This window comes from Laetiporus sulphureus, assembly GCF_001632365.1.
Source record: "Laetiporus sulphureus 93-53 unplaced genomic scaffold LAESUscaffold_3, whole genome shotgun sequence".
NCBI lineage: Eukaryota > Fungi > Basidiomycota > Agaricomycetes > Polyporales > Laetiporaceae > Laetiporus > Laetiporus sulphureus.
The window spans coordinates 93,411-118,305 of record NW_024468512.1 but is presented as its reverse complement, the minus strand read 5'-3'; the positions used below and the strand labels follow the sequence as shown (position 1 = coordinate 118,305).

Below are 24,895 nucleotides of genomic sequence, written 5' to 3'. Positions count from 1 at the left end.
CTATGTGTCTATCAGGAGTGGCCGTTTAATATATGCTGTTCAGTCTCTTTGGCCCTGTGGGGGAGGGTTAGGACCACTGGCTGTTGCCCAGATAACGATCCGACGAGAGCGATCTAATTCAAGTGTGACAGCTGCCACTCGGCCAATTGTTGTCTGGATTGTGATTGCCGATATGGAACCAAAGCATCCGCCGCGATAGAATGCAGCCTCACGTCCTCCCCGAGAGCCTAACGTTTGAAAGGAGGCATTGGGCGGCTCCACTTTGACCAGTAAGAAACCGGAAAGCTTCCATCGTAATTGGTTAGGATGCGGGCGCGTTTCCGCAACGCTGCAGTCCGAAGCCCGGGCCGCCTGACTCTGATACCAACACCTGGAGCGCACCCCTATCTCGCACATTCCCTCGGGCACGCGACCGAGGGGAGACGTACCATGCGGCGCGACTTTGTGTCGCTTGCATAACCTTTGCGCCCGCAACGGTTATGGCTAGTGGACCCACGAATCCCGACGCGCTTGGCGCGGTCCAGGTGCTTCTCTGCACAAGGTCTTCCCGCGAATTGTTCTCCAGGTTCTCTGATTGCGTGTGCATGCTCGAGGAATCGCCTGCAGCACAGACTAGTCGCGTGGGTCGTGGATGCTATGCTGCAGCTTGGAATGATGTATCAAGGGCTCAATGGCTCTTCGGGGAAGGGGAAAGGGGGAACGACGAAAGACGATTGGTAACGATCCAATCTGCTTTGGTCTGGCGCAGTGGATAAAGCAACCACCCACTCGAGCTTCGAAAGAAAGCACAGAGCTTCTACGCTGCGTAATGACGCCTGACAATTCGAGATGTTCTGCAGAACATTATTACATCAGCTAGAATCCTACCGCGGAGAAGGGGGGTTCTATTCTATTCAGACTCTGCGATCTAAACTCGCGGTCACAATACATGGAGTCTTTCGCACTCGATGGAGATAAAATTGGAGCTCGCACACACACGTCCGGCGACTTTCCACAGGCACATCGCGGATCTCTTGCGTAAGCTAGGAAGGAACGGTGGCGATCCTTCCCCATCCGTCCCTAGTGCATTCAAAATTAACTAACAGAGCTCATGACGACAACCACCCGGCCCCGGGCAGGGGCGACTCGGTGTTCTTCGCGGCCGAATACATATGTACATTTGGCTCCCACTCCGCCCTCCCGCTCGGCAACATTGAGATCGCACATTTAGGTTATAGAATTCAAATGTGCTGGCCTAGATTGGTATGCTTTGAACGCCTGACGCCTGAGCCGGTGGTCGACCAGATAGGCAGGTCCCCCGGCATCGGGATTCATGGCGGTAGATGAGCACCCACTGTCCATAGATATATGACGTGTAGCATCGCACTCACACTTGGGACTACTTACGCACAGGGCAGCGCATCAAGCGTCAATACAGAAAGAGTTTGCCACTTGCCCAGAGTATCGCTCCACGGGCAAGGCACTATTGCAGCCGAAAGCTAATATGATTTAATTGTGTTTGCTTCGCGGGTGACCCGATATTCGGGTGCTCGCTCGGGGTGCTCTCAATTGGTCCTTCTCTTCGTCCCTTGTTCCCTTCTGATGATCTCTCTCGGAGATAAAGCAGCATCACGTCTGCACCCCATTGCGCAAAATGGTTAGCCTAAGCCTTAGTCGAGTTGTGGCACTCGAAAGCTGTTATTGTTAGTTCTACCCATCCCAATCGCTACGCAGGGACATCCTCTGACATACCATCGGGATGGTAGCTGTGGTTGAAGTGCACGATAACATGACTATCAAATGTTCAGCCTTACTACCCAAGTCGTGATGCGCACTCAGCGAGAACGTAAATTCCATCCATCCAAATTGCTATGCAGGAATCACACCATACATGGTACGATAGTTGTGGCGGAAGTGTACAATAATATGACTACAAATGTTCAGTCCATAGAGGTAATGCGTGGTGTCAAACTCCATCCAGTATGCAAGTCCAATTATAAGTCCGACTCTCGTCGCAAACTGTGAAACGAATGTAAACGGACGTCACTGTTACGTGAAAAGCGAGAGTCAACGTACCTCTGAAGCGTGGCATGCTTCACAATCCGCAAACAGAGGCGTCGACCTGGGTAGCAGTGGCAGTGATCCTTCCGAGGAACCCGGCCTGGTTATCGGTCAACGCGTTCATCGCCTCCTCCGCGATGTTGAACCCATTCAAAGCGACATCAATGGCCAGGACATTGATGGTGTTCCCATCGTAAGTCAACTGCCAGCACGTCCCGCAGTTCGGGCTGTCCCATCCCGTAACGGCCTGTGCACCGCCGATGTAGGGGAAGTCGGGGAGGGAACCGAACGTGGTGTAGCCCTTGCTCTCGAGGCCGTTGGGTCCGTTGGAACAGGCTACGGTGTCGAGCGAGCCTGCAGCGTTGTCGTAGGTGTTATCGTATGACACGGAGGCCGACGTCTGGGCAAGTGCGGATCCGCACAGGAGGGCGAACGAAGCGAAGAGAGACGTGAACGTGAACTTCATGATGTAATATGCGATGCTAATCGTTATGAGACTGTGTGTTTGGAGGGGGGAAGCCGGCGGGTGCTCTGGGAGAGAAAGGCTCGACGGAAGCATTTTTATATGCAGTCAAAGGTCAACCTCGGCCGTGGGGCATCCTCGGAGCGTGAGCACCTGGGCTGGCTAGTGACTGAGCGAGACCAGAGACGGCGAGGAAGTCCGGTACGAACGTGACATCGCTTGCTGCAAGAGCCTACTCCCGCATCGGAGTTGTGGGCACTCTAGCCATTCAAGCCGGCCAAGAGTGATCCCAGGACGGCGCATCATCGCCGTGCATCAGTCCAATGCACGGCAGCGATGAGAGAGTTCAGGGATTCCATTCGCAGAAAGTCTATTTGAGGACCTTTCAGGAGGAGGGAACAGTGCGAAGCGCTGATTGACAGCCACCATTGGGTAGCACGAGATGTCGATAGCTCACACGCACGGCGCTACGGAGTTAAAAGTCAGGCATGATGATCTTGTCCTGCCGGGTGTGACCAGGCTGGACGGTGATGCAGGGCCTTGATGTGAGAATCCATTCTGGCGTAGGCTGGCGTCCGACGCGCCGAGGTGGGGCGTGTATCACCCACATGACATAGTCAACGGCAAACGCGCGGAACGTCATGGTCGACGACGAACCACTGCAATCCAGGCAGGTGAGGCTGGGCAAATCAAAGCCTGTCCCGTCGTACCCGTGTAAGCGCGAAGCGATGACCATCGCTCGCCAAGTCCAAAAAATCCATGCGGTCCGGCTTCGCGTCCAACGCTAGGTGTCGAATGATAGACGAGTTGAATGAAGGCACATTGGTGTTCAGCTACTAAACGGCGACGAATCCTGCTGAGGGAGGAGGAAGAACGTAAGGATGAAAGCGACTCGATGCACGGCTCGCGAAGCAGAGATGAAACGCAAGCGAATTGAATGTGGCCTGCCCGCACGTGACCTTCTCCTACCATCAGCAAGCGCCTGCCCAGCGCTTTGAGCCTCCGACCGGACGTTCACCTGCTCAGCCATGTCAGTCGCGGGCCCGCTCCCCCTTCTCCTGCCACGCAAGTATGTTTCATCTGGAGAACGTGCGACCCATGAATGGACACCAAAAGCAAATCTCTCTGTCCCAAATCCACCACCTCCGGATGATGCCCGCACACATGATCAAGAGATGGCTATGGCAAGGCAGTTGATGGACGGTAAGCCCGTCAAGAAGGTCCGCCCGCGACGGACGGTGGACTACAGTGGGCCTATGGGCAGATGGGCATTGGTGAGCAATACGTTTGTGAGGTTCGCTACACGCGTGAGCTGAAGTGTGCTCAAGTTGCGCAAGCTGCGGCCGAATTCCACATATGTACCGTACTTGAGGCCTGCGCCTCCTTACATCATTGATGTACGAATACAATATTGCGAATGATATCGAATTTTGACGACTGAACGAGGACCGGTGAACAGCTTTTACCTCCAAAAGCATACCCAGATAACCCCTCCACATCCTTGTGCACGAAGTTTGTGCACACGTGTATTAACAAGTACCGGTGCCCTGTGAATTGCGTCACGGTTTGTTTCGTTTCTCGGGCTCGCTGCAACGCCATCTGTTCCATGCTGAGCTATGTAAACACAGTGGACACCGGAGGGCCGACGAGTGCTGACAGGCTCGACGAGCGGCGAATTCACGCTATGGAACGGCCTCACCTTCAACTTCGAGACGATCCTGCAAGCGCACGACACCGCCGTGCGCGCCATGAAGTTCACCCACGCCGGCGCATATCTCGTCTCTGCAGATCAGAGTGGCATCATCAAGTACTTCCAGCCAAACATGAACAACTTGACTGCGTGGACGGGACACCGGGAGGCCATCCGAGGCCTGAGCTTCAGCCCGGACGATCAGCGCTTTGCAACCGCTAGCGACGACTCTACAGTCAGAATATGGGCGTTTGAGGAGAGTCGGGAGGAGCGGGTCCTTACCGGTTGGTGCTCGAGATCTTCGAACGCTTCCTTGAAATCTCACGCTATTTCTCAGGACATGGGTGGGATGTCAAGTGCGTAGAATGGCATCCGAGCAAAGGGCTTCTGGTCTCCGGAAGCAAAGACAATATGATCAAATTCTGGGATCCAAGGACCGGGACAGTACTGTCTACACTGTGTGTATTCCTCGTCTCGTTCGCTTTTATTGCACTAAACGACCAGCAGGCACTACCACAAGAACACCGTACAAGCCCTGGCATGGTCCCCGAACGGCAACATGGTCGCCAGTGCCTCCAGAGACCAGACGGTCCGAGTGTTCGACATTCGCGCCATGAAGGAATTCCGCGTCCTGAAAGGGCACAAGAAGGAAGTGTGCTGTACGTCCAACCACCCCTCTCACCTTGAACGAAGCACCCAATCTGACATAACTGGCCGCTACAGCCATCACATGGCACCCCATCCACCCGCTCCTCGTCTCGGGAGGGTCCGAAGGCGCGATCCTGCACTGGGACCTCTCCTCCTCCACCGAAACCACCGCGCAAAGCGCCACCCAACCCGGGGCGCGCGCGACGCTCTCGCAAGCACACGACTCGAACGTCTGGGCGCTCGCCTTCCACCCGCTCGGCCACCTCTTCGTCAGCGCCTCCAACGACCACACCACGCGCTTCTGGTGCCGCGAGCGCCCCGGCGACGCCTCCTCCGTCTTCTCCGGGGGAGGCGAAAAGCCGCCCGAGGCGGATGGGACGGGCCAGGAGGAGGAGGAGGAGGCGATGGTCCCTGGGTTTGGGTTCGGCGGCGGCGCAGGAGGCCCTGGCGGCGGCCCCCCTCCTGGTGGTGGCGGGGGTGGTCCCAGCTGGTGGGGAAAGACGGAGGACGGCGACCGTACGATATCGCAGTCGTCCTCCTTTGACGGCGGCGCGTACGCGCGCGCCAGGTTCACCGGCCCGCAGCAATCATCACAGCAGCAGCAGCAGCAGCAGGACATGGGCGACGACTATATCCCGGGCTTTGGCGCGGCGGATGCGGGCGTGCCGACGAGCGCGGTGGCGGGACGCCAGAGTGGCCCGCTGCCGTCGCAGGAAGATATGTTTGGATCGGGCGAGCCCGAGCCCGAGCAGCGGGAGTGGCGGGGCGGTAGGGCGGGCAGAAGTACGCGTTGGGGCCCGCGGCGGGGTCGGCACTGATGGTGGTTCTCTGTTCCCTTCCATGTAGTATGTTTTCCAGAAATGATATCTGTGTACCGATCTCTAGGTGTTCTGCCTTTTGTGGGCTAAGCGAGGGCACCTCTGGAAGAACCCCTCTGCTTCGATCGCACCAGAAGCCAATGCACTCGCAGAGTTCTTCCTGCAGACTCAGCCTGAACCTCACTCACTCGCTAGCACACCATCGACCAGAAGGGATAACAGTGACTCTATAATTGTGAAAGGAGCAGACATTTGAGACGTGACGGGTGCGTGATACTACTGAGGCTCGAGCAGCAGGATGTGGGATATGTATCATGTATGTATGTACAGTACAGATCATCGAGGCCCGCGCGAGCACTGCTGCCGCAGGCGCACGACGCATGTAGTATGGTAAAAAAAATCATCGAAGCCAACTCGAATCTGTGTCGCATGTATCTGTATCTGTGGAAGGGGTAGCAGACTGTCCATGGGATGGCAGTATATAGATATAGAGAGAGGGAGAGAGACAGAGTGAGAGAGAAAGGTGTGAGATGACCAATTTTAAGCTGTGAAGCTGGGGCGGCGGCGGCGGCGCTCCAAGTACGTACTCGTACACAACTCTGATGTGAAAATCATAATCATGCCATGGGCTGGAGACCAGTGGGGAGGGGGAATCTGTATGGAGGGCGCATATGTGCATATGTGCAATGATAAGAAACGAGACGATGAGATGAGATGGGGACAGACAAATCGAGAGATGCAAGTCGCGAGACGAAAAAAATGGATATACGATTAGAAGACGAATCACGAACGATCAGTCAATACGCGAGCGACATCGGCGTCGAGCTCTCGCTCTCCACCATCCCGCGCGCAGTGGGGGTGCTGCTCCCGCTCACGCTCATGCGCGCGACGTCGTCGTAGCTCGACGAGCGCGGGGGCGTCTGCGCGGGTGAGAACAGGTAGTTCGGGTTCGGCGTGGATAAAAACTCCTCGACGCTCGACGCCGAACGCGAGCGCTGCAAGCTGTCTTGCTGCACGTCGAGCATCGAATCGGAGCCTGTATAGAAACAGAACCTGACAACGCGCCAACATCAGCGTCCGCCATCCTGTGCTGAGCCGCAGGACACTCACTTGTTCAAGAAGACGTGATAACTGTTGTCCATCACCGGGCTGCGCGCCCTGTCCGGGTTACTATCCAAAAACTTGAAGAGCAAGCTGTCCTCCACCGGCGACCCGCTAGGCGACGAGCTCCTTGACGACTCCGACGTCGACGTAATCGACGGCGTGCTCTCCTCGCTCCCGCCCCGCTCCACCGCCCACGTCGCGCTCAGCTTCCCACTATCAATCTCCACCGCCTCCACCTCCGCAGGCACGCGATACGTGTCCACCGAACTCAGCCTCGGGCCCTCCTCGCGGAACGCCGTCGGCAGCGTCTTCCTCACGCCCCCCTCCGCGCCCGCGCCCGCGAACCCCACGTGCAAATCAAAGTACCCGCGCTGGTGGTTCCGCCCCCTCTGGCGCGAAAACACCACCGGCGTGCTCGCAGGCGTGTCCTCCGAGTCCGAGTTCGCGTAGAACGCAGCGGTGTCGACGACCAAGTCGTCCGGATCGAGCATCCTCGGCGAGCCGCGCGTCACAAACGCCGTGCTGCTCTTCGCCTGGAACGTGCGCGCGGGAAAGTGCGGCAGCGTGTTCGGGTACGTGCTGTTCCGCGCGTGCCCCGCCGTCGGCGACGTCGGCGAGCTGTGCTTCCACGGGCTCCGCAGCGACGCGCTGAAGTCGTACCGGCTCGAGAGCGACGTGTGCGAGCGCAGGTTGAACGTTTCCACGTCCGAGCCCGACGGCGAGTGCGACGGCGACGAGCTCTTGCGCTGAGCGAGGTACCCGCCGAGCGTCTCGCGTACGCCCGCACTGGCGACCTTCTCCAGCCTCGTCTTGAGGTCCGCGATGCCCTCCTGCGCACGCCGCTCCTTCTCCCTATCCTGCGCGCTCTCCTGCAGCCTCCGCGCGAACCGTGCGCGGTAGTTCTCGCCGCCGTTGTTGTCCCAGATCTCCTTCCCCGCAGCGGTATACCGCACCGCGAGGAAGAGCGTCTTCTCCTCGATGCGCGCGAGCATGTCGCCTAGGCGTATGGTGAACGCGAACACGTCGAACACGCCCCCGGGCAGCGTCTGCACGTACTTGGCCGTCACCTCGCTCGTCGTCTGCCACCAGTCGAACGTGAACCGGATCGCGACCCACTTCTCGAACGCGATGTTCCGCACGCGCACGCGCCCGTTCGCTGAGGTGCCGTCCGCAGAGAGCACGAACTCCTCTAGGAGGACGTCCGTCTTGTCTGCCGTCTTCTCTGTCAACTTCTCCTTCTTCTCCTTCCGCTCCGGCATGTTCATCACCTCCATGACCAGAGCTCCCTTCTTCGTCTCCCGCCCCCTGCTCTCCGCACCGTATATCCATCCCGGCCAATCGTTCTCCGTCCCGCTCGTATCTGTCGTCGGGCTGCCGTCTCGCGACACCGCCGCCGGTTTCTGCTCCGCCAAAAACAACTTCACGTGTTCCAGCTTCGCATCGAAGTGCACGCTCTTGATATGCGACGGCGTGTTCGGCTCACTCTTGCTCGAGATTCCCGGACCGGTAATGACAGACAGGTCGCCTCTCGCGATTGCCCGCCGCGACTTCAAAGACGACTTGAGCGGCTCCCCAGACTTCTTGCGCACGAGTTGCGATGTGATGGATGCGGGTATAGACACAGACGCAGAACGCGTTGCGTGATTGGAACTCGTGCTAATGGTGGTCGTCTCGGGGCGATGCTTGCTAATCTTTGAACTCGATGGGCGGGGTGTCTCGTCGTCGTCGTCGAATGACATTGCAGACGGCTGCAGCGGCCATGCGACGCGCGACGCTGTGGACTTGGAGGGGACTGGTGTGGACTCTTCTGGTGGGCGCAATGCCACAGAGGGCATGTTGGTCCCGCTACGCGTGCGTCGATGGCGACCGACGACGAGGGGAGAATCTGACGAACTCGAGGAGCCGGAGCCCGAGGCGATGCGGGAGCCCTCAGAGCGTGGTGGGGTTGGGGGCTGCACGACGAGCGCAGGCGAGGTCGTGGTAGTAGCAGTCGTAGAGGTAGCTGATGGGGAGGTGCTGCTGCGTGATGGACTCTCTGTGAAGATGCTATGGAGGGAAGCGCTGGATGCATGATGGATGCGCGACGAGGAGGAGGAACGCTTGGGGATGCGAGGAAGGGGCGCGCCGGCGGTGTTAGAGTGCCGCGAGAAGGGGAAGGCGTAGTCCATGGAGGCAGTGGGTATTGCGGTGTTGTAACCGAGTGCGATGCTCATAGGGGTGTGGTGGACACGAACAGGATGGGATATGTCTAACACAGGTATCGTCGGTCAGGAGAACGCGCACGCAGGACGGCAGGACTCACTTTGTGGTGACACGTCGTTCCGATGCTGGCGTCGAATGGGTCCTCGCGCGACGATAGAGGGTGTAAATATAACAGGCAGAATGCACAGGAAGAAAGAAGAGTGGGTGATGCGCCGGACAGGAACTGGGAAGCGGTGATCAGCGTGCGGTGGGCGGCGGCTGGCAGGGTCAGCCCGCGGGGGAGTGGATGCAAACTCACCTGGAGTGATGGGGGTGGAGTACGAGCACTTATCGGTATGTATAGGGGGGAGAAAGACGGAGAATGGGGCGGCAGGGGAAGGGGAGATACGGCACGATAGTGCTTAGTCCGCGGCGGTTGCAAATTTGCGGCGCGGCTTACAGAGGAAAAGGCGGGGCGCGTCGTCGTGGGTCGTGATAAATAGAATGTGGACGACGAGGACGGGGGGTGGGGGGAGGAGGAGGAGGCCAGCGGCGGCGGCGGGAGGGAGGAGGAGGGCGTGAGGAAGGAGGGAGGGAGGAGGGAGGCTAAAAAGAGATGCAGGTTGAGAAGCGCGAGCAATAGATGGGGCGCACGTGGCCCGAGTCTCGACAGGAACTATCATGGGCGCCTATACCTTGTATTCCAAATTCACTACTACTATTTTTTTTCACCACTTCATGTCCATCACTGATGATGCGCGATCTGCCTCCTTTTGGCCGTCCCTGCGAATTGTTGCCATCGCTCATCAGTCGCACGTTCCTGCCTGCATGTCCGCGGGCACGATGCGACGGCGACGAGGCATAAGAGCGCGCAGGTTTTCTCCTGAGAGATCTGCAGGAGCTCTCAACGGAAGCGGACGCTCGGCCTCGATCCCTGCTATCGCGCGCCACCTCCCGCCTCGAATGACGGACTCTCCTTCCCACTCCCAGGTCGAGGCGCCTCCCAGGCCTGCTTGCCCAGCACTCGGCCCCGCTTTCGCTCCTCATCGTGCTGACCTCGCTGGCAGCCATCGCGCGACGTGGCCACGTAACAGCGGATGACACCATATCGATACCAATCCTCTGCCGTCGGATCACAGCCCTCACCCGATCGCAGCCCTCCATCTCGCGTACGCGACGCTGCCACCGTATAATACAGGCGCATCCTACCTGCTCATGCATATGCGCCTTCCAGGTCGTCTGCCCCGCCGCCCGCCGTCGCGCTCAGCAGCATCGTATTCCCAGCACTCCCGGCTTCGGTGGCAACCAGCAAATTGTGCCTATCCCTCACGTACACGCGGATCACCTCATCCTCGGCCTAATGGAACGACCTGCGACCGCAACAGGCAATATGATCCTCGCCAGATTGTCGCTTGCAACCCGCGGCACCTCGCCGAGCCCACGTTCGTGCTCTCCCCGAATGGGCCCCCTTCCAGCCAATCACCGCCGGCACCGGCGACTTTGCCAGTGTGAATGACGTCACGTGCATCCATTGTCCTCTTTCACCGGTCTGATGCACGCTCTTTGCAGCTTGTCCGAAGAAACGGCGGCTGTAAGTCCGAACGCTGATGCTGCATCGCTACATCTTCCGCGCACACTCGAACACTAACGTCTAGCTACCTGCTGCGATCTCCGCGCCCCCTCGCCCTCGGTCCGTCCATCATCCTCACTCTCCTGCAGGACGGTCAGCTGGCCTGCACGCGGCCACAACTTCACCACGCGCGATCACTATTGTTACTGCGCTACTGTGATGCTCCACACCCGCCCGCGCGGACGTGTCAAACCAGGGACACCGCCCGCCTAACGCGTTGTCTCTTGACCCCCTCGCCCCCAATGGACATTACTCTCGATCGTTGGGGCTCGCGGGCTGGACCGCAGTCTACTGTCAAGAAACCATTTTCGCTGTCTAGCTTTGACTTGACTGCGAGGCCACAGCTCCTGTTTGGGCACGCCTGAGCGGCTCAGCGCCTCGCTTGGGCGCTACCGTTCCACCCGCCGTAATCCCCGATAGCTCCACACTTCGGTCAGGTGGCCCCCTCGGTGAGTAACATCTATAATACACTTCTTCGTGATTTCGCTGACGGTCATTTGCAAAGCTCGGCGTGCTTCCCGATCGCGCCGCGCCAATGCAAATGCCCATTACATCCAGGCTCGCGCCGATGTTCATCAACTGCAAGATACCCGAACAATCGTAATCGTGATCATGAGAATGAAGATCCGGCCGGTGGCCGGCGTGTAGTGCAACGACACCGCATTGGTGGGACCGCTGAGCGTTGAAGCTTGAACTGAATACAAACGCGAATCTTCTGTCAGTCGATAGAGATGGTCAGCTTCGCATGCGTCGGTGGAACCATATCGATCCGTTTCAAGCTTCAGGCCTGGATGCGATACTCCAAGCCGAAAGGTGATAGTCGACCGCGCGTGATCTCAATACATCAGACATCTCAATGGCCGGTGTCCTTCACGGCGCGCAGTCTGACGCAAATGGATCATCGTGTGCGTTCATCGCTCGGCAGGATCATCATCATCATCATCATACGAATGCAGGATCTGCACGGAATTGCGTTGGTGACGTTCTCTTCTGTTTTTAAGGGTTGACCGAGAGCGGAGAGCGTAGATCAAAGGGGATGTGCAGCTTGAGGCTGGAGGTGCGCACACGAGGGGGCACGCGTCTGCACGTTCTGGGGAGACGCGCCACGCGATGTGTGGTTCTCGCGTGCGCTGGTGCGTCTTGCTGTGATGCTGTGTAGCGGTGTCAGTGTTAGGGTCTATGGGTGAGCTGATGCTGCGAGCCGATCAGGGTCATACGTGTCTGGATGATCGTGTGAGTTGCCCCCACCCCCCTCTATTTCGACTGGCGAGCTCGGAAGTGTGCGCCCTATTCCCTCGGGGTTCGTCCCGGAAAGCACGCATACATCTAGACGTTCGCGACTTTGCGGAGCCCGAGGCATCGCTCGTCGGTGATCTGAGCCCGGTGCATTTTCGAGTCTTGCAACTTGTCCCTGGTTTTTGATCGTCGAAGAAAATAAAATCAGATTGTAAGGTCGTCACGGTTACATGGTTACTCGCGTGTGTTGGGTGTGTGGGTCCGTGTGGAGTGTAATCATGATATGATATTGTATCTGATCGGGGTGTGGTTGCTCTCAAACGTTTGGAATATGCGATAGCAAGATGGGATAGCCGTATGTTCACTGATGAACACGCACGTAGTACTCGTAATTAAAGAACTTTACGCGGATGTGTTTCAGGATTCTATCAGGCTCAGGGCTGACATCGCGCTTCGGACGCAATAATGGGACATCACGCCATCTCACCACGTACGAATAAACGACTATTTTTTCTCAGTCTGGCGATCATCGACCTCTGGCGCAGTGAAGGAGCGCGTCAACCCACGAATAGGCAGCTGTGGCCCGATGGCCGAAGTTATCGGTGGCCAGCCTAGTTCCAGCTATGATGATCCCCGTTGCAATTGAATATTTGAATACGCCTTGAACGCCCGTCAGCGGGCCGAGCTCCATCCCCGGTACCTACGCCAGCATTTGAATTGCGGCTTATCTGCTGCACGCGGGAACGTAACATTCAAGCATTCAATTTCCATGCCAGGGACGCCGCCGTGCTAGTGGAAGTACCCTCTCCCGGTGCGCTCGTCCTGGCGCTCTGGGGACGTGTACTGCCAGTGTGGGGCGTTGGTCGAGGTTCGGGGCATGCGTGTGCTGGGGTGGCTAGGCTGGGGTAAGGGTGCGGGTGCGGGCCTTGGGTGGGGATCTGCGGGGCGTGCGGCGGAGGCGGAGGCTGTTTCCCCGCGCTTGGGCTCGGAGCGAGTAAGAAGCTCTGGATGCTGTAGTTATACCATAGCAGCGGTGCGGGGTCCGTTCGTGATCTTTATGCGCGGCAGATAACTTTAGTTTGGTCGCCAATTGGGATGGCCATTTTTGCAATGCGGTGCTGTGGAGAGGTCTCGCCTGGTCTTGTATTCAGTAATGACTTGGGGGTGCGGTGCGAATAGTTGGGTGCGTACACGGGTTGACTCGGGGTGACTTGGACTGTTTTTACGTTTGCGCGAGAGGCCCGGCGCTCGCTAACGGAAATTTTCAAATTTCCAAATGGCTGGTGCTGCCAGTGCTTCCTTATGGAGGATTTCCTGTTCGCTTCAAGTTGAGACAGCTCGCAGACACTGAATGTACTTTACAGACAATTATGCGCTGGTATGAGAGCGTTCACGTCTTGAATGTGCACCTTTGCAAGTAGCGAAATGGACGACGTGACAAGTCCAGAACGCCCACCGCTTGATTTGTGTGTGGTACGCCTGCGCTTAGTGGACTTTATGCCTACTGTGTTCAATGCGTTCTTTGGTAGCACAAGCTGACAGTGGAAGGTGAGCATGAAAACATTCTCGTGGATATGAAATGGTCAGTGCTTGACTACTCTGCCAGCAGCTTCTCCTATACGTGCAATGACTCACTGGAATTCAAGCGCCACTAGCATCAACTGCTTATTGGTCATTTGTCCGCGTCCAAAAACTTCGGACGCATCGCAGATATGTCTGCATAGTAGACCCAGTGATGCGTGTGCCGCTACACTCTTTGTGGCCGCGCAAGCTGACTGAAAAGGCAGGACTCGACTTGAAACTGCAGGATATGAGCCAATTCACCGGCTGCTCTGCAGAACTTGAAGACTCTGTGGTCGCTATGTGCCTCTGCCGCTTGTGGCCCCGCCGTGCCACACGCATATGATCCCGTCCGGCGGTACAGTTTCATGCATCAGCCGCTCCTCCATGCTTGCCTGTTTTGTCGACCGGCCTTAACTGCCCGTTGGAAGCGGACAAAGACCGCACTAATCGAGTAAAAAAAAAGAAACCCGTACCGCTTCTACACAGTTGCGCGGAGGATTGTCTTCGTACCGAACACTCATATACACACCACAAGGCTAGCCATTGTCACAGCGGCCATTCGTGTGATGCTCTCTCAGTACGCTATCGCTTTCTTGTCACAGCACGCTCTCTCACTCTCAGTCGCTTATAGTGAAATCGAGTCCGTGTGGCTGATTTTTCTTTCTCGGCGGCGCGTGCATATACGGCTTTGGGGGCCACTTGGGTGTCCACGCGTTTTTTTTGTTTGTCATGGGCCACTCGGATAGTTGTACGACCAGCAAGCTCTGCCGCATGCATGGCCAGTGGCCCAAGCCCACCACTCTCTACATATAAATGCACCCATCCTCCTCCACCCAGTACATCCACCACATCACAGTCTTCCACACATCACCCCTCTCAACATGCCCGCAAACGCGAACGAGATGTCCATCCCCATGCAGTCGTACGCGCCGGTTCGGGACGGGGGCGCGCGCAGCCACTTTAGCGACAACAAGCTCCTCCAGCGCATCACATTCTCCGAGCCGAGTCGCACCTCCGGCGGCGTGCCCCTGCGCAACCTCGGCCTCCCGCAGTTCCACCCCGAGCCGCAGGTGGCGGGCGCGTTATCTGCGCCGTTTGACAAGCCGGGCGTCGTGGAGAGCGCGATACGGGTGTACGTGCAGGTGAGCTTTGGATGACGATGTTTGTCTTTCTCTGCCGTGGAGGTGTTCTGATTAGTTTGGGGGACGGTGGTGTTTTGTAGTGGCCGGGGTATGAGGAGCATGTCTTTGAAGCGATCTCTCTGTTCAGGCGCGAGAGGGATTTCCGCCCGATCACGCGCCAGGAGCTCGCCGTCGAGGTCGCCGCTCTCGTGAAGCGTCACATAGACGTACGTCACCTTCTCCCCCACCCTCCATCCCTACCCCGACACCACCGCACCTTTCCTTTGCTCACGCACCCCCCACACAGACGCTCAAATACGCCGACCCGGCCACCTCGCCGAGCGCCGCCTACGCGCGGTACGCACTCGAGAACCTGCACTCGGCGCCGGGCGAGCGCCTCACGGAGAAGCATCTGAGGCTGACTGGCCTGCGGTACCAGACGGAGGACGTGTTCGTGCCGGAGATCGTTGTCTGGCACGATGGGGAAGGACAGCCCTGTGTGTTTGATGCTTTTCGTTTGGAGGGCAGTCAAGAGGATTGAGTCGTTACGGTGGGCGTGAGTGTCGTGGAACAGTGCTGTTATGGATTGTGAGCGATATTCCAGGATGATTGTATTGTATAGACGGATCGGATTATCATGTAGTTTTGACTGCTCGAAGCGGTATCTGAGAGGAAAAGAATAGGTTTGATGTGTCGACCCACATTCTGCTACCATGGAATATGTTTCAGCAACCTGCTCGAATCGACCGACGTCGGCTGTTCTGCTATATGTCTCTCTCTTGCACTGCAACTAATCAGCCTCTCGCGCCACCTTTCTGTGTCTTCTCCCCCACACCTTCCCAATAGTGTGATTATATAGCGTTCTGATTTCTCCGCTATGTAGTGAAACGAGCGATGTTAGACAGACGACAGACAGTCCATTCGCGAGTACACGAACGCATTCATATGACGGCCTGCGCGCTCTATAAACTCGAGCCGACTCATCTTTACTTATAGGTCGTGTTCACATACGTTCATTTCATTTTTGCTCCTTGTGTCACTGTGGAGTCTTACGCTACATATCCAAAGAAATCGCTGTCTCTATCGTTATTGTGATATCCGAGTCCTTCGAGGATTTCGAGTGCTCCAAACCCTGCTTCGAGCACTGCACCATGCTCTCCAGTCCTTCACCCCATCCCATCTCGAAAGTCCAGTTGAACTCACCCTCCCCCAACATGCTGGTCCAATCCCCGAGGACCGCTCCGAACCTATCACACCATTCTTGTCCTCCACCCTTTTCTTCCCTGAGCACCGAAACCACTAGAATACGATGACAGATAGAGCGCACGACCATACTTCCGGCCGATGAGAATGATGAATCTACGAAAGCGAAGGAAACGCATGATGGGCAGGCCGGAACGCTGAGAGAAGCGTATACAACCAGTCGCAATGGTAAATCAGAACATACGAACCAGATATTGTAGCATACGAAAACAAGGCGGTCCATTCACGATGCTACACGGGAGCAAAAGGTCCAGCCGTGGTAGTAGATGAGTGCACGGGGACCGGCCAGAGCAGTAAAGCGGAGCGATAGCAAACCAAAGCAATCAGACAAGACGCCATAGCGAGAATCTATAAGTTCAGTTGACACACGCAGAGAGAATCAGGTGTATCCGACGCTGCTATGGTTCAGAAAGCCAAGGTTTTGTGATTTTTCAGCGGCAGATGGCAATGAAGGGACGACAACGTTCGTCGACGGAACCAGGAATGTTGAGCCAAAAGCGATACATCTCCAGCATGGTGGCCAGCAGGCCTGGTGGGTGCTTGATTCCCAGAGGCGTCAAGAGCCTTCGGCCAGCGAGAGAAGCCTCCGTCCAATGAAACGCGGAGACAATGGAAACGAGTTGGCGAAGAGGCCGCGAAAGAAGAAGCCACACCGAGATGAGACGAAAGGCTTTACAGATACATGGAGGTCGATCGCTGTAAGACGTGCACAGCTAATGGCGGCACCAAGTTTCAACGCGGTCACGCCTGATCAGGCGCATTCGAGTGAATTCACTGCGTGATCGTGTCTCGTCCTCCAGAATATCTACCTGTCTGCGGTCCGCATTGGTCATACATTGTTCCATTGATACAATTATCTCTCCAGTATGGCTCAGTCGTGTAAATATGCTTCATGTAAGGGAATTGTGCATGAGCATGGACGCAGAATGTGTCGAGTTGGTACTCACTTCGCTGGTGAGGCTGAAACATCGTTCCTGACCCAGGTACTATTGAGTCACCATTGCCAACGAAAACATTGAGCTAAAGGTAGGCGCAAATCCATGTGCAATTCCGGATAGCAGACTGATAAGGAATACATACATGTATAGCATCGCCCCAGACGACTTCGGGGTAACCTTGCACCCACGCCTCTACGTATAAAAGAGACGGAATACTTCGCAGGCACTCTTGAGATGAAAACCAAAGCCGTGCACAGGTCCAATCATGACGCTTGATATTGTAAGCGGACTATTGTACAAAAATCATGGCACCTTCATGGCCAATGGTAAGCATCGGTTTTGTGAGACATGCACCGAGGTGAGTTCCACTTATCCTGACAAAACCAATGACGTCTTCTTCATTACTCTGCATTCATCCCACTATATTTGTTGTGAAGGACCAATGACAGGCAGGAGTTGACGCATTTTCAGCCTATATGAAGGCCCCGCTGGACGTTCACCATCTCCTCAGTCTCGACTAAACACCTTCACACAATCGACATGTCTGTGAGTGCCATTCACAGCATATCACTCTTCGAATTGGAATTGACACGGACGGACCATTCATCCAGGACAAAGCTACCTGCGCTAACGTTCAAGCCAACGGCGGCTCCTGCACCTACCCAGCGTGCGGCTGTGCAGAGCCCCCGAAAAACAAGTAAATGCACCCGACGATGCACCGTCCGTAGTAATAGGTCAGTTAATTGACGCTGCAATGACATGAGGTGTTAATTTGTGCCTATGCCAATTGCCAGCCATACGCCGGATTCCGATGGAGATTCTCTTGATGAATCGGGAAGATGGACGGCGGTAATTTTACGAGAGGCGACTTCACGGCTTGTACATTGTGATCCGTTCCGTGTTGCTAAACGGCATTGGGCATATTGAGCACACTCAGAGGGATAATTGAGTCTCACGCTAGCAATAGAGCGACGAAAAAGGGACGTAAGCTGACGGATGCGTGCAAGACGTCGAACACACAACGCGCGGTGTGAAAAGCATGGCTGCAGGTCGACAGGCTTGGACATGCATATGCAATAAGGCATCAGAGGTTATCAAACGGAGAGCACTTGCTCGTACAAATGTCCGAGAGCCTACGTTGTGTTTACATCAGCATGAGTGGACCATGTCTAGATAACCGGACTCACTTACCGATAACCAGTTGTAAACATCGCAGGAAGGCGTTCCCAAGGGTTCTGGTGCTCATTTCGCCCTTTTCGAGTAGAATCAACATCGAGCAGAATTCGTAGAAGAAGTTATCATTTATGCATTATCCAACATGCATTGCCGACCAGTGCATTTGTATGATAGCCAGAAGTATCTTCCTCGCAGTATGGTTCGTTAACCAGGCTTTCAAGCTCGCCTTCGTACCTCGCTTGCTTGGCCATTGGCATCGCAGTGACGGGTTGCAACTTGCGAGGTAGGATATGAAGTTGGGAGGTCGGGAGGATGTGTCACGTGATATCATTGCACATTGCCAGAGCTACGCAAGACTCAAGAGCTACGGGCTCTTTCCTCTCGTCTCATCGACCAACTCGCTCTCGCGCTGACGCCTTCTTACTTTGTACCTACGCTATTTGGCCATGTTTTCTGAGCCTCTGAGGCACTTCTCGTTAAGGAGAACAAGTGTGTTGGTGGGAAGCCATGTGTGCAACGTCTCTGCAAGGAATATGCCACTGTCAGCCTGGGACCACAATCTCTGTGCTCCGATGCTTGCAACGATCGGCGCGCAGATGTCTACTTCGGCCAAACCGACTGTTTTCGAAAACGATATCATCGTTGTACGCGGATTGGTACAATCAGTAAGCACATGCTGTTGCCAGGTGAACCGAGGGTATTGCTAATTCGAGAAGGAGCGCGACCAGAAGGTCAGGGAAGTACGGTTCAATAAGAAGCTGGTATGCGCCGACAATATACTCATTGACTCCTGTGATCTCATTTGCCAATGCTAGCTGGAAGGGATGGCACGGGTACAAAAGGCGGGGAAGCGGTCAAGGGTGTATGAGTTGCGAAAATTGAATAAAAAGGTCGAACTCTTCCTGTCAGTCCAATCTCCTCGTTCACAATCGCTCTCTAGAAACTCACATTGTTAATTCTTCGTGGTCAGGGGAAGAGCCATACAATCTCCCCAGGAAAGCGAGAAGTATAGATGGGAAGCTAAGAAGCATACAGAACTAATGCATGCTATAGCTGTGCGTACTTGTATTGCCATTGTGGCGTAACTTCTTCACCTTGGCATTGCAGCCTCTACATCCAGGTTTTTACGCGAATACCGCCTTTAAGCGGAGGATAGAACAGGAAAGCAGGTTGATATCCATCCCATTAGTACAAGCAGCCATCGCATCGCTCTCGGACGCACTTGGACCACTTGATGAGGAGGGCACATTGGAGCGCGCGGCTCAGGAACAACTCATGCGGTCGAAAATGCTCAATTCGGACATTGAAAATGTAATATTGGTGCTCAAGACAGGCCTTCCGTCCTTGTCGTCCACATATAGGCTCCGCAAACTCCCACCCGCCGCAAGAGCCATGATGGAAAAGCAGTATGAATCAGCCGCTATCGCAGCACGCGACGAGTCGGTGGACACGACAGAGTGCATTGCGGTGTCTGGCAAGACGGAGGGTGAAGGTGATCTCGACGCAGACGATGGTCAGCATGCTGGACCCGCTGGAGAAGACCAGCGAGACGACACAGGAGAGAGGACAGAACGTGATGGCCAAGACGCCCAAGCATCACGAGAAGTTAGCAAGGCAACGCCCGCGGATCGCGAGTAGGTCACCATTCCAATGATGTCCACGGAGCGAAAGGCCATGGAAAGAGAGGAGAGGCGCATCCCGTCTAGCTCCAGACATCGTGGCGGCCAATAGATCAATAACAAGAAGTCGCGGGAGAGATTGACGCAACCTATCGTGTGTCTTTGGGGGTGGGGGAGGAGGTGTTGGAAATTTGATCACCGTGCAATCAATACTGTGTAGACTTGCGTCACATATAGTTGGCGAACATGTTTTGTTCTCGATGCACAAGTTTGGCTGTCTCAATTTCCTTTGGATGTTGCAAGATATGGTGAGTCCATGATTTTCTCGCCCAACGATCCATGTCCGTATCCGAGATGCGCTGCCAATTCCGAGTACGAACTTCCCTGTGGCCGACTGCTTTGGCATATCATGAACGCGATGATCAAAAGTGATTAATATTGACTGCTCTCAGACTCCACGTGTTCATACTCTCATTGCATGCAGACGACGCACCGACTTAAACGGTATAACAAACAAGACAGTGACGTTTTAATAAGTTGAGCCTACCCATGAGAGGTAATCGCTGCAGGCATTAATGATCTCTAGCAGCCGGTTCAGATGAATCCAGGGAACCGTGTAACTACCATGTGTGCCGAAGAAAAATATGGCATACGAGGCCTTGGCCCTTAATTACAACTGACGAAACAATATCACATACAAGCAGACAGTAATGCAGCGATGGTTCCAGAATAGCAGAGTCGAATCGAGCATATCTACACCTGTTACGCACATCTGACCGACGATGTAGCATTTCTGCGCACAAATAAACTCGTTCTGATCCACCGTGTCCTGGATGCGATTGAACCATGCTCCATGAACTTCATGCTGTTTCTGCAAGGGATATTCGGCACTAGGCAGCCAGCGGGACATGTAAGAGCTTCGGCAAATTGATTGACGAAGCCAATATCACCGTATGCCGGCAACCACTGAGCACCCTGACCTACTTCTAAGGCGAAACTGTGAATCTTGTACATGTCGAGCAAATATTCGCCAGTGTGATACATGTCCTCTTTCATTCCATCCTCGCTGGAGAGTTCATATGTTGATGAGCCTGGTGGACTCCAAAGCTCGATCGCATTGCCGAAATGGATCACACAGTGCTTGGTGTTCGTTAAAAGCGGCGCGGCAGTACCTGTGGTAGGGTGGACGGCCATTCGGTAAGATGACCTCGAGACGCATACGTCGGAGATACTTCGGCCCAGATATTCCAGGTAGTAAACACTCTTTCACCTGATGAACGACAGGGAACCCTAGGTAGCAGTGTAAAAACCCACCTGAATGCCACGCCATTGGCGTGCATGAAAGCAAGATCCTGGAAACATGCATGAGCTTGGGATAGACATTGCCCAGCGTATGGATACTCGCCTCCGGAAATTGTTCGTCAAATTCCAAAGAGTCGCCGATGCAACTAAAATCCATTGTGTTCAGTTATAGATCGGGGAGCATGATGTGGGATATGCTTTGGTCTTCTTCATCCGTGAAGGCATCGAGGAGGGAGAATGCAGTGGTTAGTGGATGGGATCTTTTAGATGGGGAGGAGAACAGCTATACGACGGGCAGACGTGTGTCATCTGCAAAAACACCGTCATGCCGTCCGATAAACTAGTGGCCTTGATCATATGAATGCTTCCTGCATTTGTTACAACGAATGAGCCGTCAAAGATGATCGATATATGAGCTGAGTCTTATGAAAAAGTGCTGCGGCGCTTTTGCAGTCCTGACAATTCTGCGGAGCTTCACCTGTCCGAGTCTTCTCTCAGGAAGACGTTCAACTTCAGGGCGATAGCAAGGGCCCACTGAAAGGTATCCTCATGAGTAGAAGTCCCCCCCCCCCCGGTTCCTCCAAACGATCTTGTATGGACGAAGAGAGGATCTGAACATGTTGGAAGGAGAGTGCGCGCGGCACTCAGGCACGCTCTTGTCGCAAGCGGGGAGCAGTGGCCGGGTCGGACGATCGTAGCGACGTGCCCTAGCAACGGGTGGGCGTCGTACGATAGGTGATCTGAGGGCAGCACTAGTTAATAAATAATGGACCTCGAGATGTACATACCTTGATACTTCGACTACGTCTAAACGAGGTTCCTGGACATCGGATTCATCTTCGCTGTGCTTAGACCGGGAAATTCCAAGAGAACATCGGACTTGACTTGAGATCACCCCAACATTCCATGACGGTAGCAGCGTTGAGACAGCAATATGTCGTGTTCAGGAGCACACATCATAGAATATCAGGTGCGCGGAGTCCGAGGAGTGGTACGGACAAACATGTCCGCCTGGCATCTGCCCCAGAGCGGAAAACCTCAACCTCATACTAGTGTATGTTGGAAGCTGGTCGCACTTTGGCATGAATGAATGCTAGGAAACGTGCAAATGAGGCTTCTCCAAGTTTACCCAAAAATAACCACACAATGGGAGAGTCTGGATCTTTCGACTCGAATCGAGTGCCTTTTCCTGTGGCAATAAGGATCGATGCTTTCTTCCTGTAAGTCCCAGTTCTGCAGAAATGGAACTGCCGATTGTGACAGAGATTAATCCGTTCTGTAAAAGATTAATTACCAAGTCGGACTTACGCGGATATTATCCATTATCCAGTGAAAGAACGGGTTGATGTCTCCCGTTTCTGCTCCTTCCTTTCTCTTTCTGCCTATTGTTTGCATCGCTCGAGACACGCTCTTGGCGAATCCAGTAGAATCAGCGCATCGAGGTCACGGAACAGGCGAATCTGATGGCGCTTCGCCTTCATCCCCATTTGTAACAAGCGGACCGCATCCTTGTCAACGCAAAAGCCGACTCGCAAATCTCGCATTCTTCACTCTCCGTTCCGCGACGCAATATTCTGCTCAGCGACCCTTGTCGTACGAACACTATCTTATCTCGGTGGTTCGTGCGTTGAGGCCGACCGTCGACCGAACCCGTGAGATCGTCGCCCAGAGGCGGCTCATGGATGGCAGTACCGGACGCAGAGACGTTAGAGCTCGGTGGATGCAGACAAAGAATGCGGATGATATCGCCGGCGTCCGCTGGTGGCATCGTAAGTCATCTGGACGCATTGGCATCACGGCGCTCGCAGTATCTTCGCCGCGGCGGCTTCTCATATCGCTCCGTTACCGTCAGCGCACACGGAATGGCGATCCGATGTTGATATGGCATGCCGACGGGTAGAAGAACAAGCGCGGCACTTTAGCAAGCATGACGGCCTTCGCATATAAAAAAGTCACGGTCGTGGAAGACCTGGGAGGACAGTGTTCACACCACCACCACGCCGACTCAGAGATTCAGACTAACAAAATGTCGACCGGGCTCGAGTTTAAGGGCTATGCTATGACTGGTACGTGCACACAACACACCCGACACGTCAAAAGAGTTCATTCGTGTCTCGCGCCCTTGGCGGTTGTGTTCCGACAGATCCTGATCAGTACAGCGCGCTGAGCCTGATTTCGTACCAGCCAAAGACGTTCCAGGAGGATGATGTCGAGATCGCCATAACCCACTGCGGTGTCTGCGGCTCGGACGTGCACACCCTCTCGCAGGGCTGGGGCAACAGCCGGCTGCCCCTGGTCGTCGGGCATGAGATCATTGGGAAGGTCACACGCGTGGGCTCGAAGGTCAAGGACTTCAAGGTTGGCGACCGCGCCGGCGTGGGCGCACAAATTGGCAGCTGCATGGACTGTAAGCGCTGCAAGACCGATAACGAAAACTACTGTCTCAAGATGATCGACACATACGTGCGTGATCCCGTCCCGACGCTTAGTAGAACACGCTTATCGACCTTTGCACGCAGAATGACGTCTACCCTGATGGTGTCATCGCGCAGGGAGGCTATTCCACTGGGATCCGCGCACATCAGCGGTTCGTGTTCAAGATCCCGGACGCCATCGAGTCCAGGCATGCTGCGTCGATGTTCTGCGCGGGCCTGACCGTGTACTCCCCGTTGAAGTACAATGGCTGTGGACCCGGGAAGAAAGTTGGGGTCCTGGGCATTGGTGGCCTAGGGCATTATGCTGTTCTCTTTGCGAAGGCGATGGGTGCAGAGGTGTACGCGTTCACTCACAGCGAAAGTAAGTTGGAGGATGCGAAGAAGATGGGTGCGGATCACGTGATCAGCACGCACAATGATGTACGTAACTCTTTCTCATTTGCTTTGTTTTGGCCACTGACTCTCGAGCACGATCACGTAGGACTTTCACAAGCCTCTCGAGGGCGAGCTAGATATCCTCATCTCCACGGCGGACGTCTTCCGCGAGGACCGGCCATTCAAGAGCTACCTCTCGATGCTCTTCGTGCATGGCAAGTTCATCAACGTCGGTCTGCCCAACAGAGACAACCCCCTGCCGCGCATGCACGCATTCGACCTGCAGCCGAACGGCGTCTTCATCGGTGGCTCACACATCGGCAACAAGCTGGAGTGTCAGGAAATGCTGGAGCTCGCGGCGGAGAAAGGCATCAAGCCGTGGATCGAGGAGCTTCCGATGAGCCAGGCTAAAGCGGCGATTGAGGGCGTAAAGTCCGGGAAGGTGCGCTATCGGTACGTCCTCACTCAGGATATCGCCCCAGTTTCGTAAGCGGTGGTTGGCTCTCGATTAACACCTTGCAAAATCTGTGCTATTGATATCCACTGTGTTTCTGCCGGTTCTGAGCAGGCTAGTATATGTTCTGCCACCCTCGTAGCATAGCGTGTATCTAGCGTATCGTACGGATAGCTAACGATGCAACAAGATGGCAGAGTCTGCATGATCTACACGACCCCGTACACACTCACTACAATTTTGAACGCCAGAGCTCATATGAAAGCAATGGCTTTCCGATCGCAGCCAACGCACGACCAGCGGCGCTTCACCATCCATACTCCAATGAAGTATCCCATCATCGTTCAAGTTGGTACTCTGAAGGGAAAGGCTTGGCTCTTCGTTCGCTATATCACATCTGCCCAGCCCATAGGCGTTCTGTATTGATTTGGAATTGTATTCAAACATCCTGAAGATCCGGAGCAACAGGGAGAAGGTCGCATACACGCTCCAGAGGTCGGGAATTCCTCTGGGCGAGCAGTGGCGTATGTCATCTCATGACACAGCACTGTCATCCACTACTAGCTGTGGATGATTTTACGCTTTCCGTTAGCGGTCAGCAGCCGCCCTGCTGCCACTGACAGGTGAGTCTGACGCCCACGGTTTTGTAAATGCTGCTTGCTCTTATACCGGTCCGCCGCAGACATGACTCCGATGTTTTTATAAAAAGCGACCTCTTACGAGAACAGGGAACACGATAGAGTCACTATTGGCGAAAATCTGTCAGCTGTAGTTTCGGAATCGACGAGAACGGCGGTCCCCGCCTGATCATGATTGAACGAGAGCGGCAACTTCCCTGT

The 24,895-nt window shown here is 55.1% G+C and overlaps 10 protein-coding genes across 10 annotated transcripts; 5 read left to right on the top strand and 5 right to left on the bottom strand.

Moving 5' to 3' along the window:
• Positions 1-39: 39 nt before the first annotated feature.
• Positions 40-1,435, bottom strand: LAESUDRAFT_746954 (uncharacterized protein; the record flags this gene model as incomplete). The annotated part of the gene is made up of 5 exons (XM_040911446.1): positions 1,084-1,435; positions 979-1,059; positions 722-833; positions 429-612; positions 40-370 (listed from the first exon to the last, which is right to left on the bottom strand). Exons 1-5 carry the CDS (start codon positions 1,204-1,206, stop codon positions 40-42), a joined length of 831 nt encoding a protein of 276 aa, XP_040768869.1. The 5' UTR covers positions 1,207-1,435.
• Positions 1,436-2,074: 639 nt separating this feature from the next.
• LAESUDRAFT_643024 (Cerato-platanin) lies at positions 2,075-2,506 on the bottom strand (the record flags this gene model as incomplete). Its single annotated transcript, XM_040903759.1, has 1 exon — positions 2,075-2,506. The coding sequence occupies one exon, from the start codon at positions 2,504-2,506 to the stop codon at positions 2,075-2,077; it is 432 nt and encodes a 143-aa protein (XP_040768868.1).
• A 1,172-nt stretch (positions 2,507-3,678) lies between these two features.
• LAESUDRAFT_782346 (WD40 repeat-like protein) lies at positions 3,679-6,085 on the top strand (the record flags this gene model as incomplete). The annotated part of the gene is made up of 7 exons (XM_040913863.1): positions 3,679-3,777; positions 3,832-3,900; positions 3,963-4,067; positions 4,132-4,477; positions 4,531-4,651; positions 4,701-4,852; positions 4,917-6,085. 7 exons carry the CDS (start codon positions 3,679-3,681, stop codon positions 5,657-5,659), a joined length of 1,635 nt encoding a protein of 544 aa, XP_040768867.1. The 3' UTR covers positions 5,660-6,085.
• Positions 6,086-6,456: 371 nt separating this feature from the next.
• On the bottom strand, positions 6,457-10,015 carry LAESUDRAFT_710731 (carbohydrate-binding module family 21 protein; the record flags this gene model as incomplete). The annotated part of the gene is made up of 6 exons (XM_040906792.1): positions 6,457-6,712; positions 6,770-9,011; positions 9,066-9,263; positions 9,405-9,550; positions 9,599-9,633; positions 9,677-10,015. 6 exons carry the CDS (start codon positions 10,013-10,015, stop codon positions 6,457-6,459), a joined length of 3,216 nt encoding a protein of 1,071 aa, XP_040768866.1.
• Positions 10,016-10,041: 26 nt separating this feature from the next.
• LAESUDRAFT_754817 (uncharacterized protein) lies at positions 10,042-10,939 on the top strand (the record flags this gene model as incomplete). The annotated part of the gene is made up of 4 exons (XM_040911946.1): positions 10,042-10,113; positions 10,179-10,386; positions 10,514-10,535; positions 10,600-10,939. 4 exons carry the CDS (start codon positions 10,042-10,044, stop codon positions 10,937-10,939), a joined length of 642 nt encoding a protein of 213 aa, XP_040768865.1.
• Positions 10,940-12,599: 1,660 nt separating this feature from the next.
• On the bottom strand, positions 12,600-13,486 carry LAESUDRAFT_746949 (uncharacterized protein; the record flags this gene model as incomplete). The annotated part of the gene is made up of 3 exons (XM_040911445.1): positions 12,600-12,821; positions 12,884-13,157; positions 13,446-13,486. 3 exons carry the CDS (start codon positions 13,484-13,486, stop codon positions 12,600-12,602), a joined length of 537 nt encoding a protein of 178 aa, XP_040768864.1.
• Positions 13,487-14,254: 768 nt separating this feature from the next.
• LAESUDRAFT_754816 (uncharacterized protein) lies at positions 14,255-15,035 on the top strand (the record flags this gene model as incomplete). Its single annotated transcript, XM_040911945.1, has 3 exons — positions 14,255-14,515; positions 14,596-14,721; positions 14,802-15,035. 3 exons carry the CDS (start codon positions 14,255-14,257, stop codon positions 15,033-15,035), a joined length of 621 nt encoding a protein of 206 aa, XP_040768863.1.
• Positions 15,036-18,237: 3,202 nt separating this feature from the next.
• Positions 18,238-19,282, top strand: LAESUDRAFT_253513 (uncharacterized protein). Its single transcript, XM_040901749.1, has 6 exons — positions 18,238-18,536; positions 18,588-18,632; positions 18,687-18,775; positions 18,842-18,926; positions 18,979-19,046; positions 19,142-19,282. The coding sequence occupies exons 1-6, from the start codon at positions 18,318-18,320 to the stop codon at positions 19,176-19,178; spliced, it is 543 nt and encodes a 180-aa protein (XP_040768862.1). The 5' UTR covers positions 18,238-18,317; the 3' UTR covers positions 19,179-19,282.
• An 869-nt stretch (positions 19,283-20,151) lies between these two features.
• LAESUDRAFT_720305 (uncharacterized protein) lies at positions 20,152-21,022 on the bottom strand. Its single transcript, XM_040907791.1, has 4 exons — positions 20,896-21,022; positions 20,805-20,842; positions 20,441-20,753; positions 20,152-20,380 (listed from the first exon to the last, which is right to left on the bottom strand). Exons 3-4 carry the CDS (start codon positions 20,682-20,684, stop codon positions 20,253-20,255), a joined length of 372 nt encoding a protein of 123 aa, XP_040768861.1. The 5' UTR covers positions 20,685-20,753; positions 20,805-20,842; positions 20,896-21,022; the 3' UTR covers positions 20,152-20,252.
• A 1,796-nt stretch (positions 21,023-22,818) lies between these two features.
• Positions 22,819-24,092, top strand: LAESUDRAFT_754814 (GroES-like protein; the record flags this gene model as incomplete). Its single annotated transcript, XM_040911944.1, has 4 exons — positions 22,819-22,858; positions 22,936-23,255; positions 23,312-23,647; positions 23,709-24,092. 4 exons carry the CDS (start codon positions 22,819-22,821, stop codon positions 24,090-24,092), a joined length of 1,080 nt encoding a protein of 359 aa, XP_040768860.1.
• Between the last annotated feature and the right edge of the window lie 803 nt (positions 24,093-24,895).

Bases quoted from the DNA above. Each gene is read 5' to 3' on its own strand.
- LAESUDRAFT_253513 (XM_040901749.1), top strand. From the start codon at position 18,318: ATGTTTTCTGAGCCTCTGAGGCACTTCTCGTTAAGGAGAACAAGTGTG. The intron at 18,927-18,978 runs GTGCGTACTTGT...TTGGCATTGCAG, and splicing joins AACTAATGCATGCTATAGCT to CCTCTACATCCAGGTTTTTA. The intron at 19,047-19,141 runs ATCCATCCCATT...CGGCTCAGGAAC, and splicing joins GAACAGGAAAGCAGGTTGAT to AACTCATGCGGTCGAAAATG.
- LAESUDRAFT_720305 (XM_040907791.1), bottom strand. From the start codon at position 20,684: ATGGCCGTCCACCCTACCACAGGTACTGCCGCGCCGCTTTTAACGAAC. The intron at 20,381-20,440 runs GTGATATTGGCT...CTGGCTGCCTAG, and splicing joins TCAGTGGTTGCCGGCATACG to TGCCGAATATCCCTTGCAGA.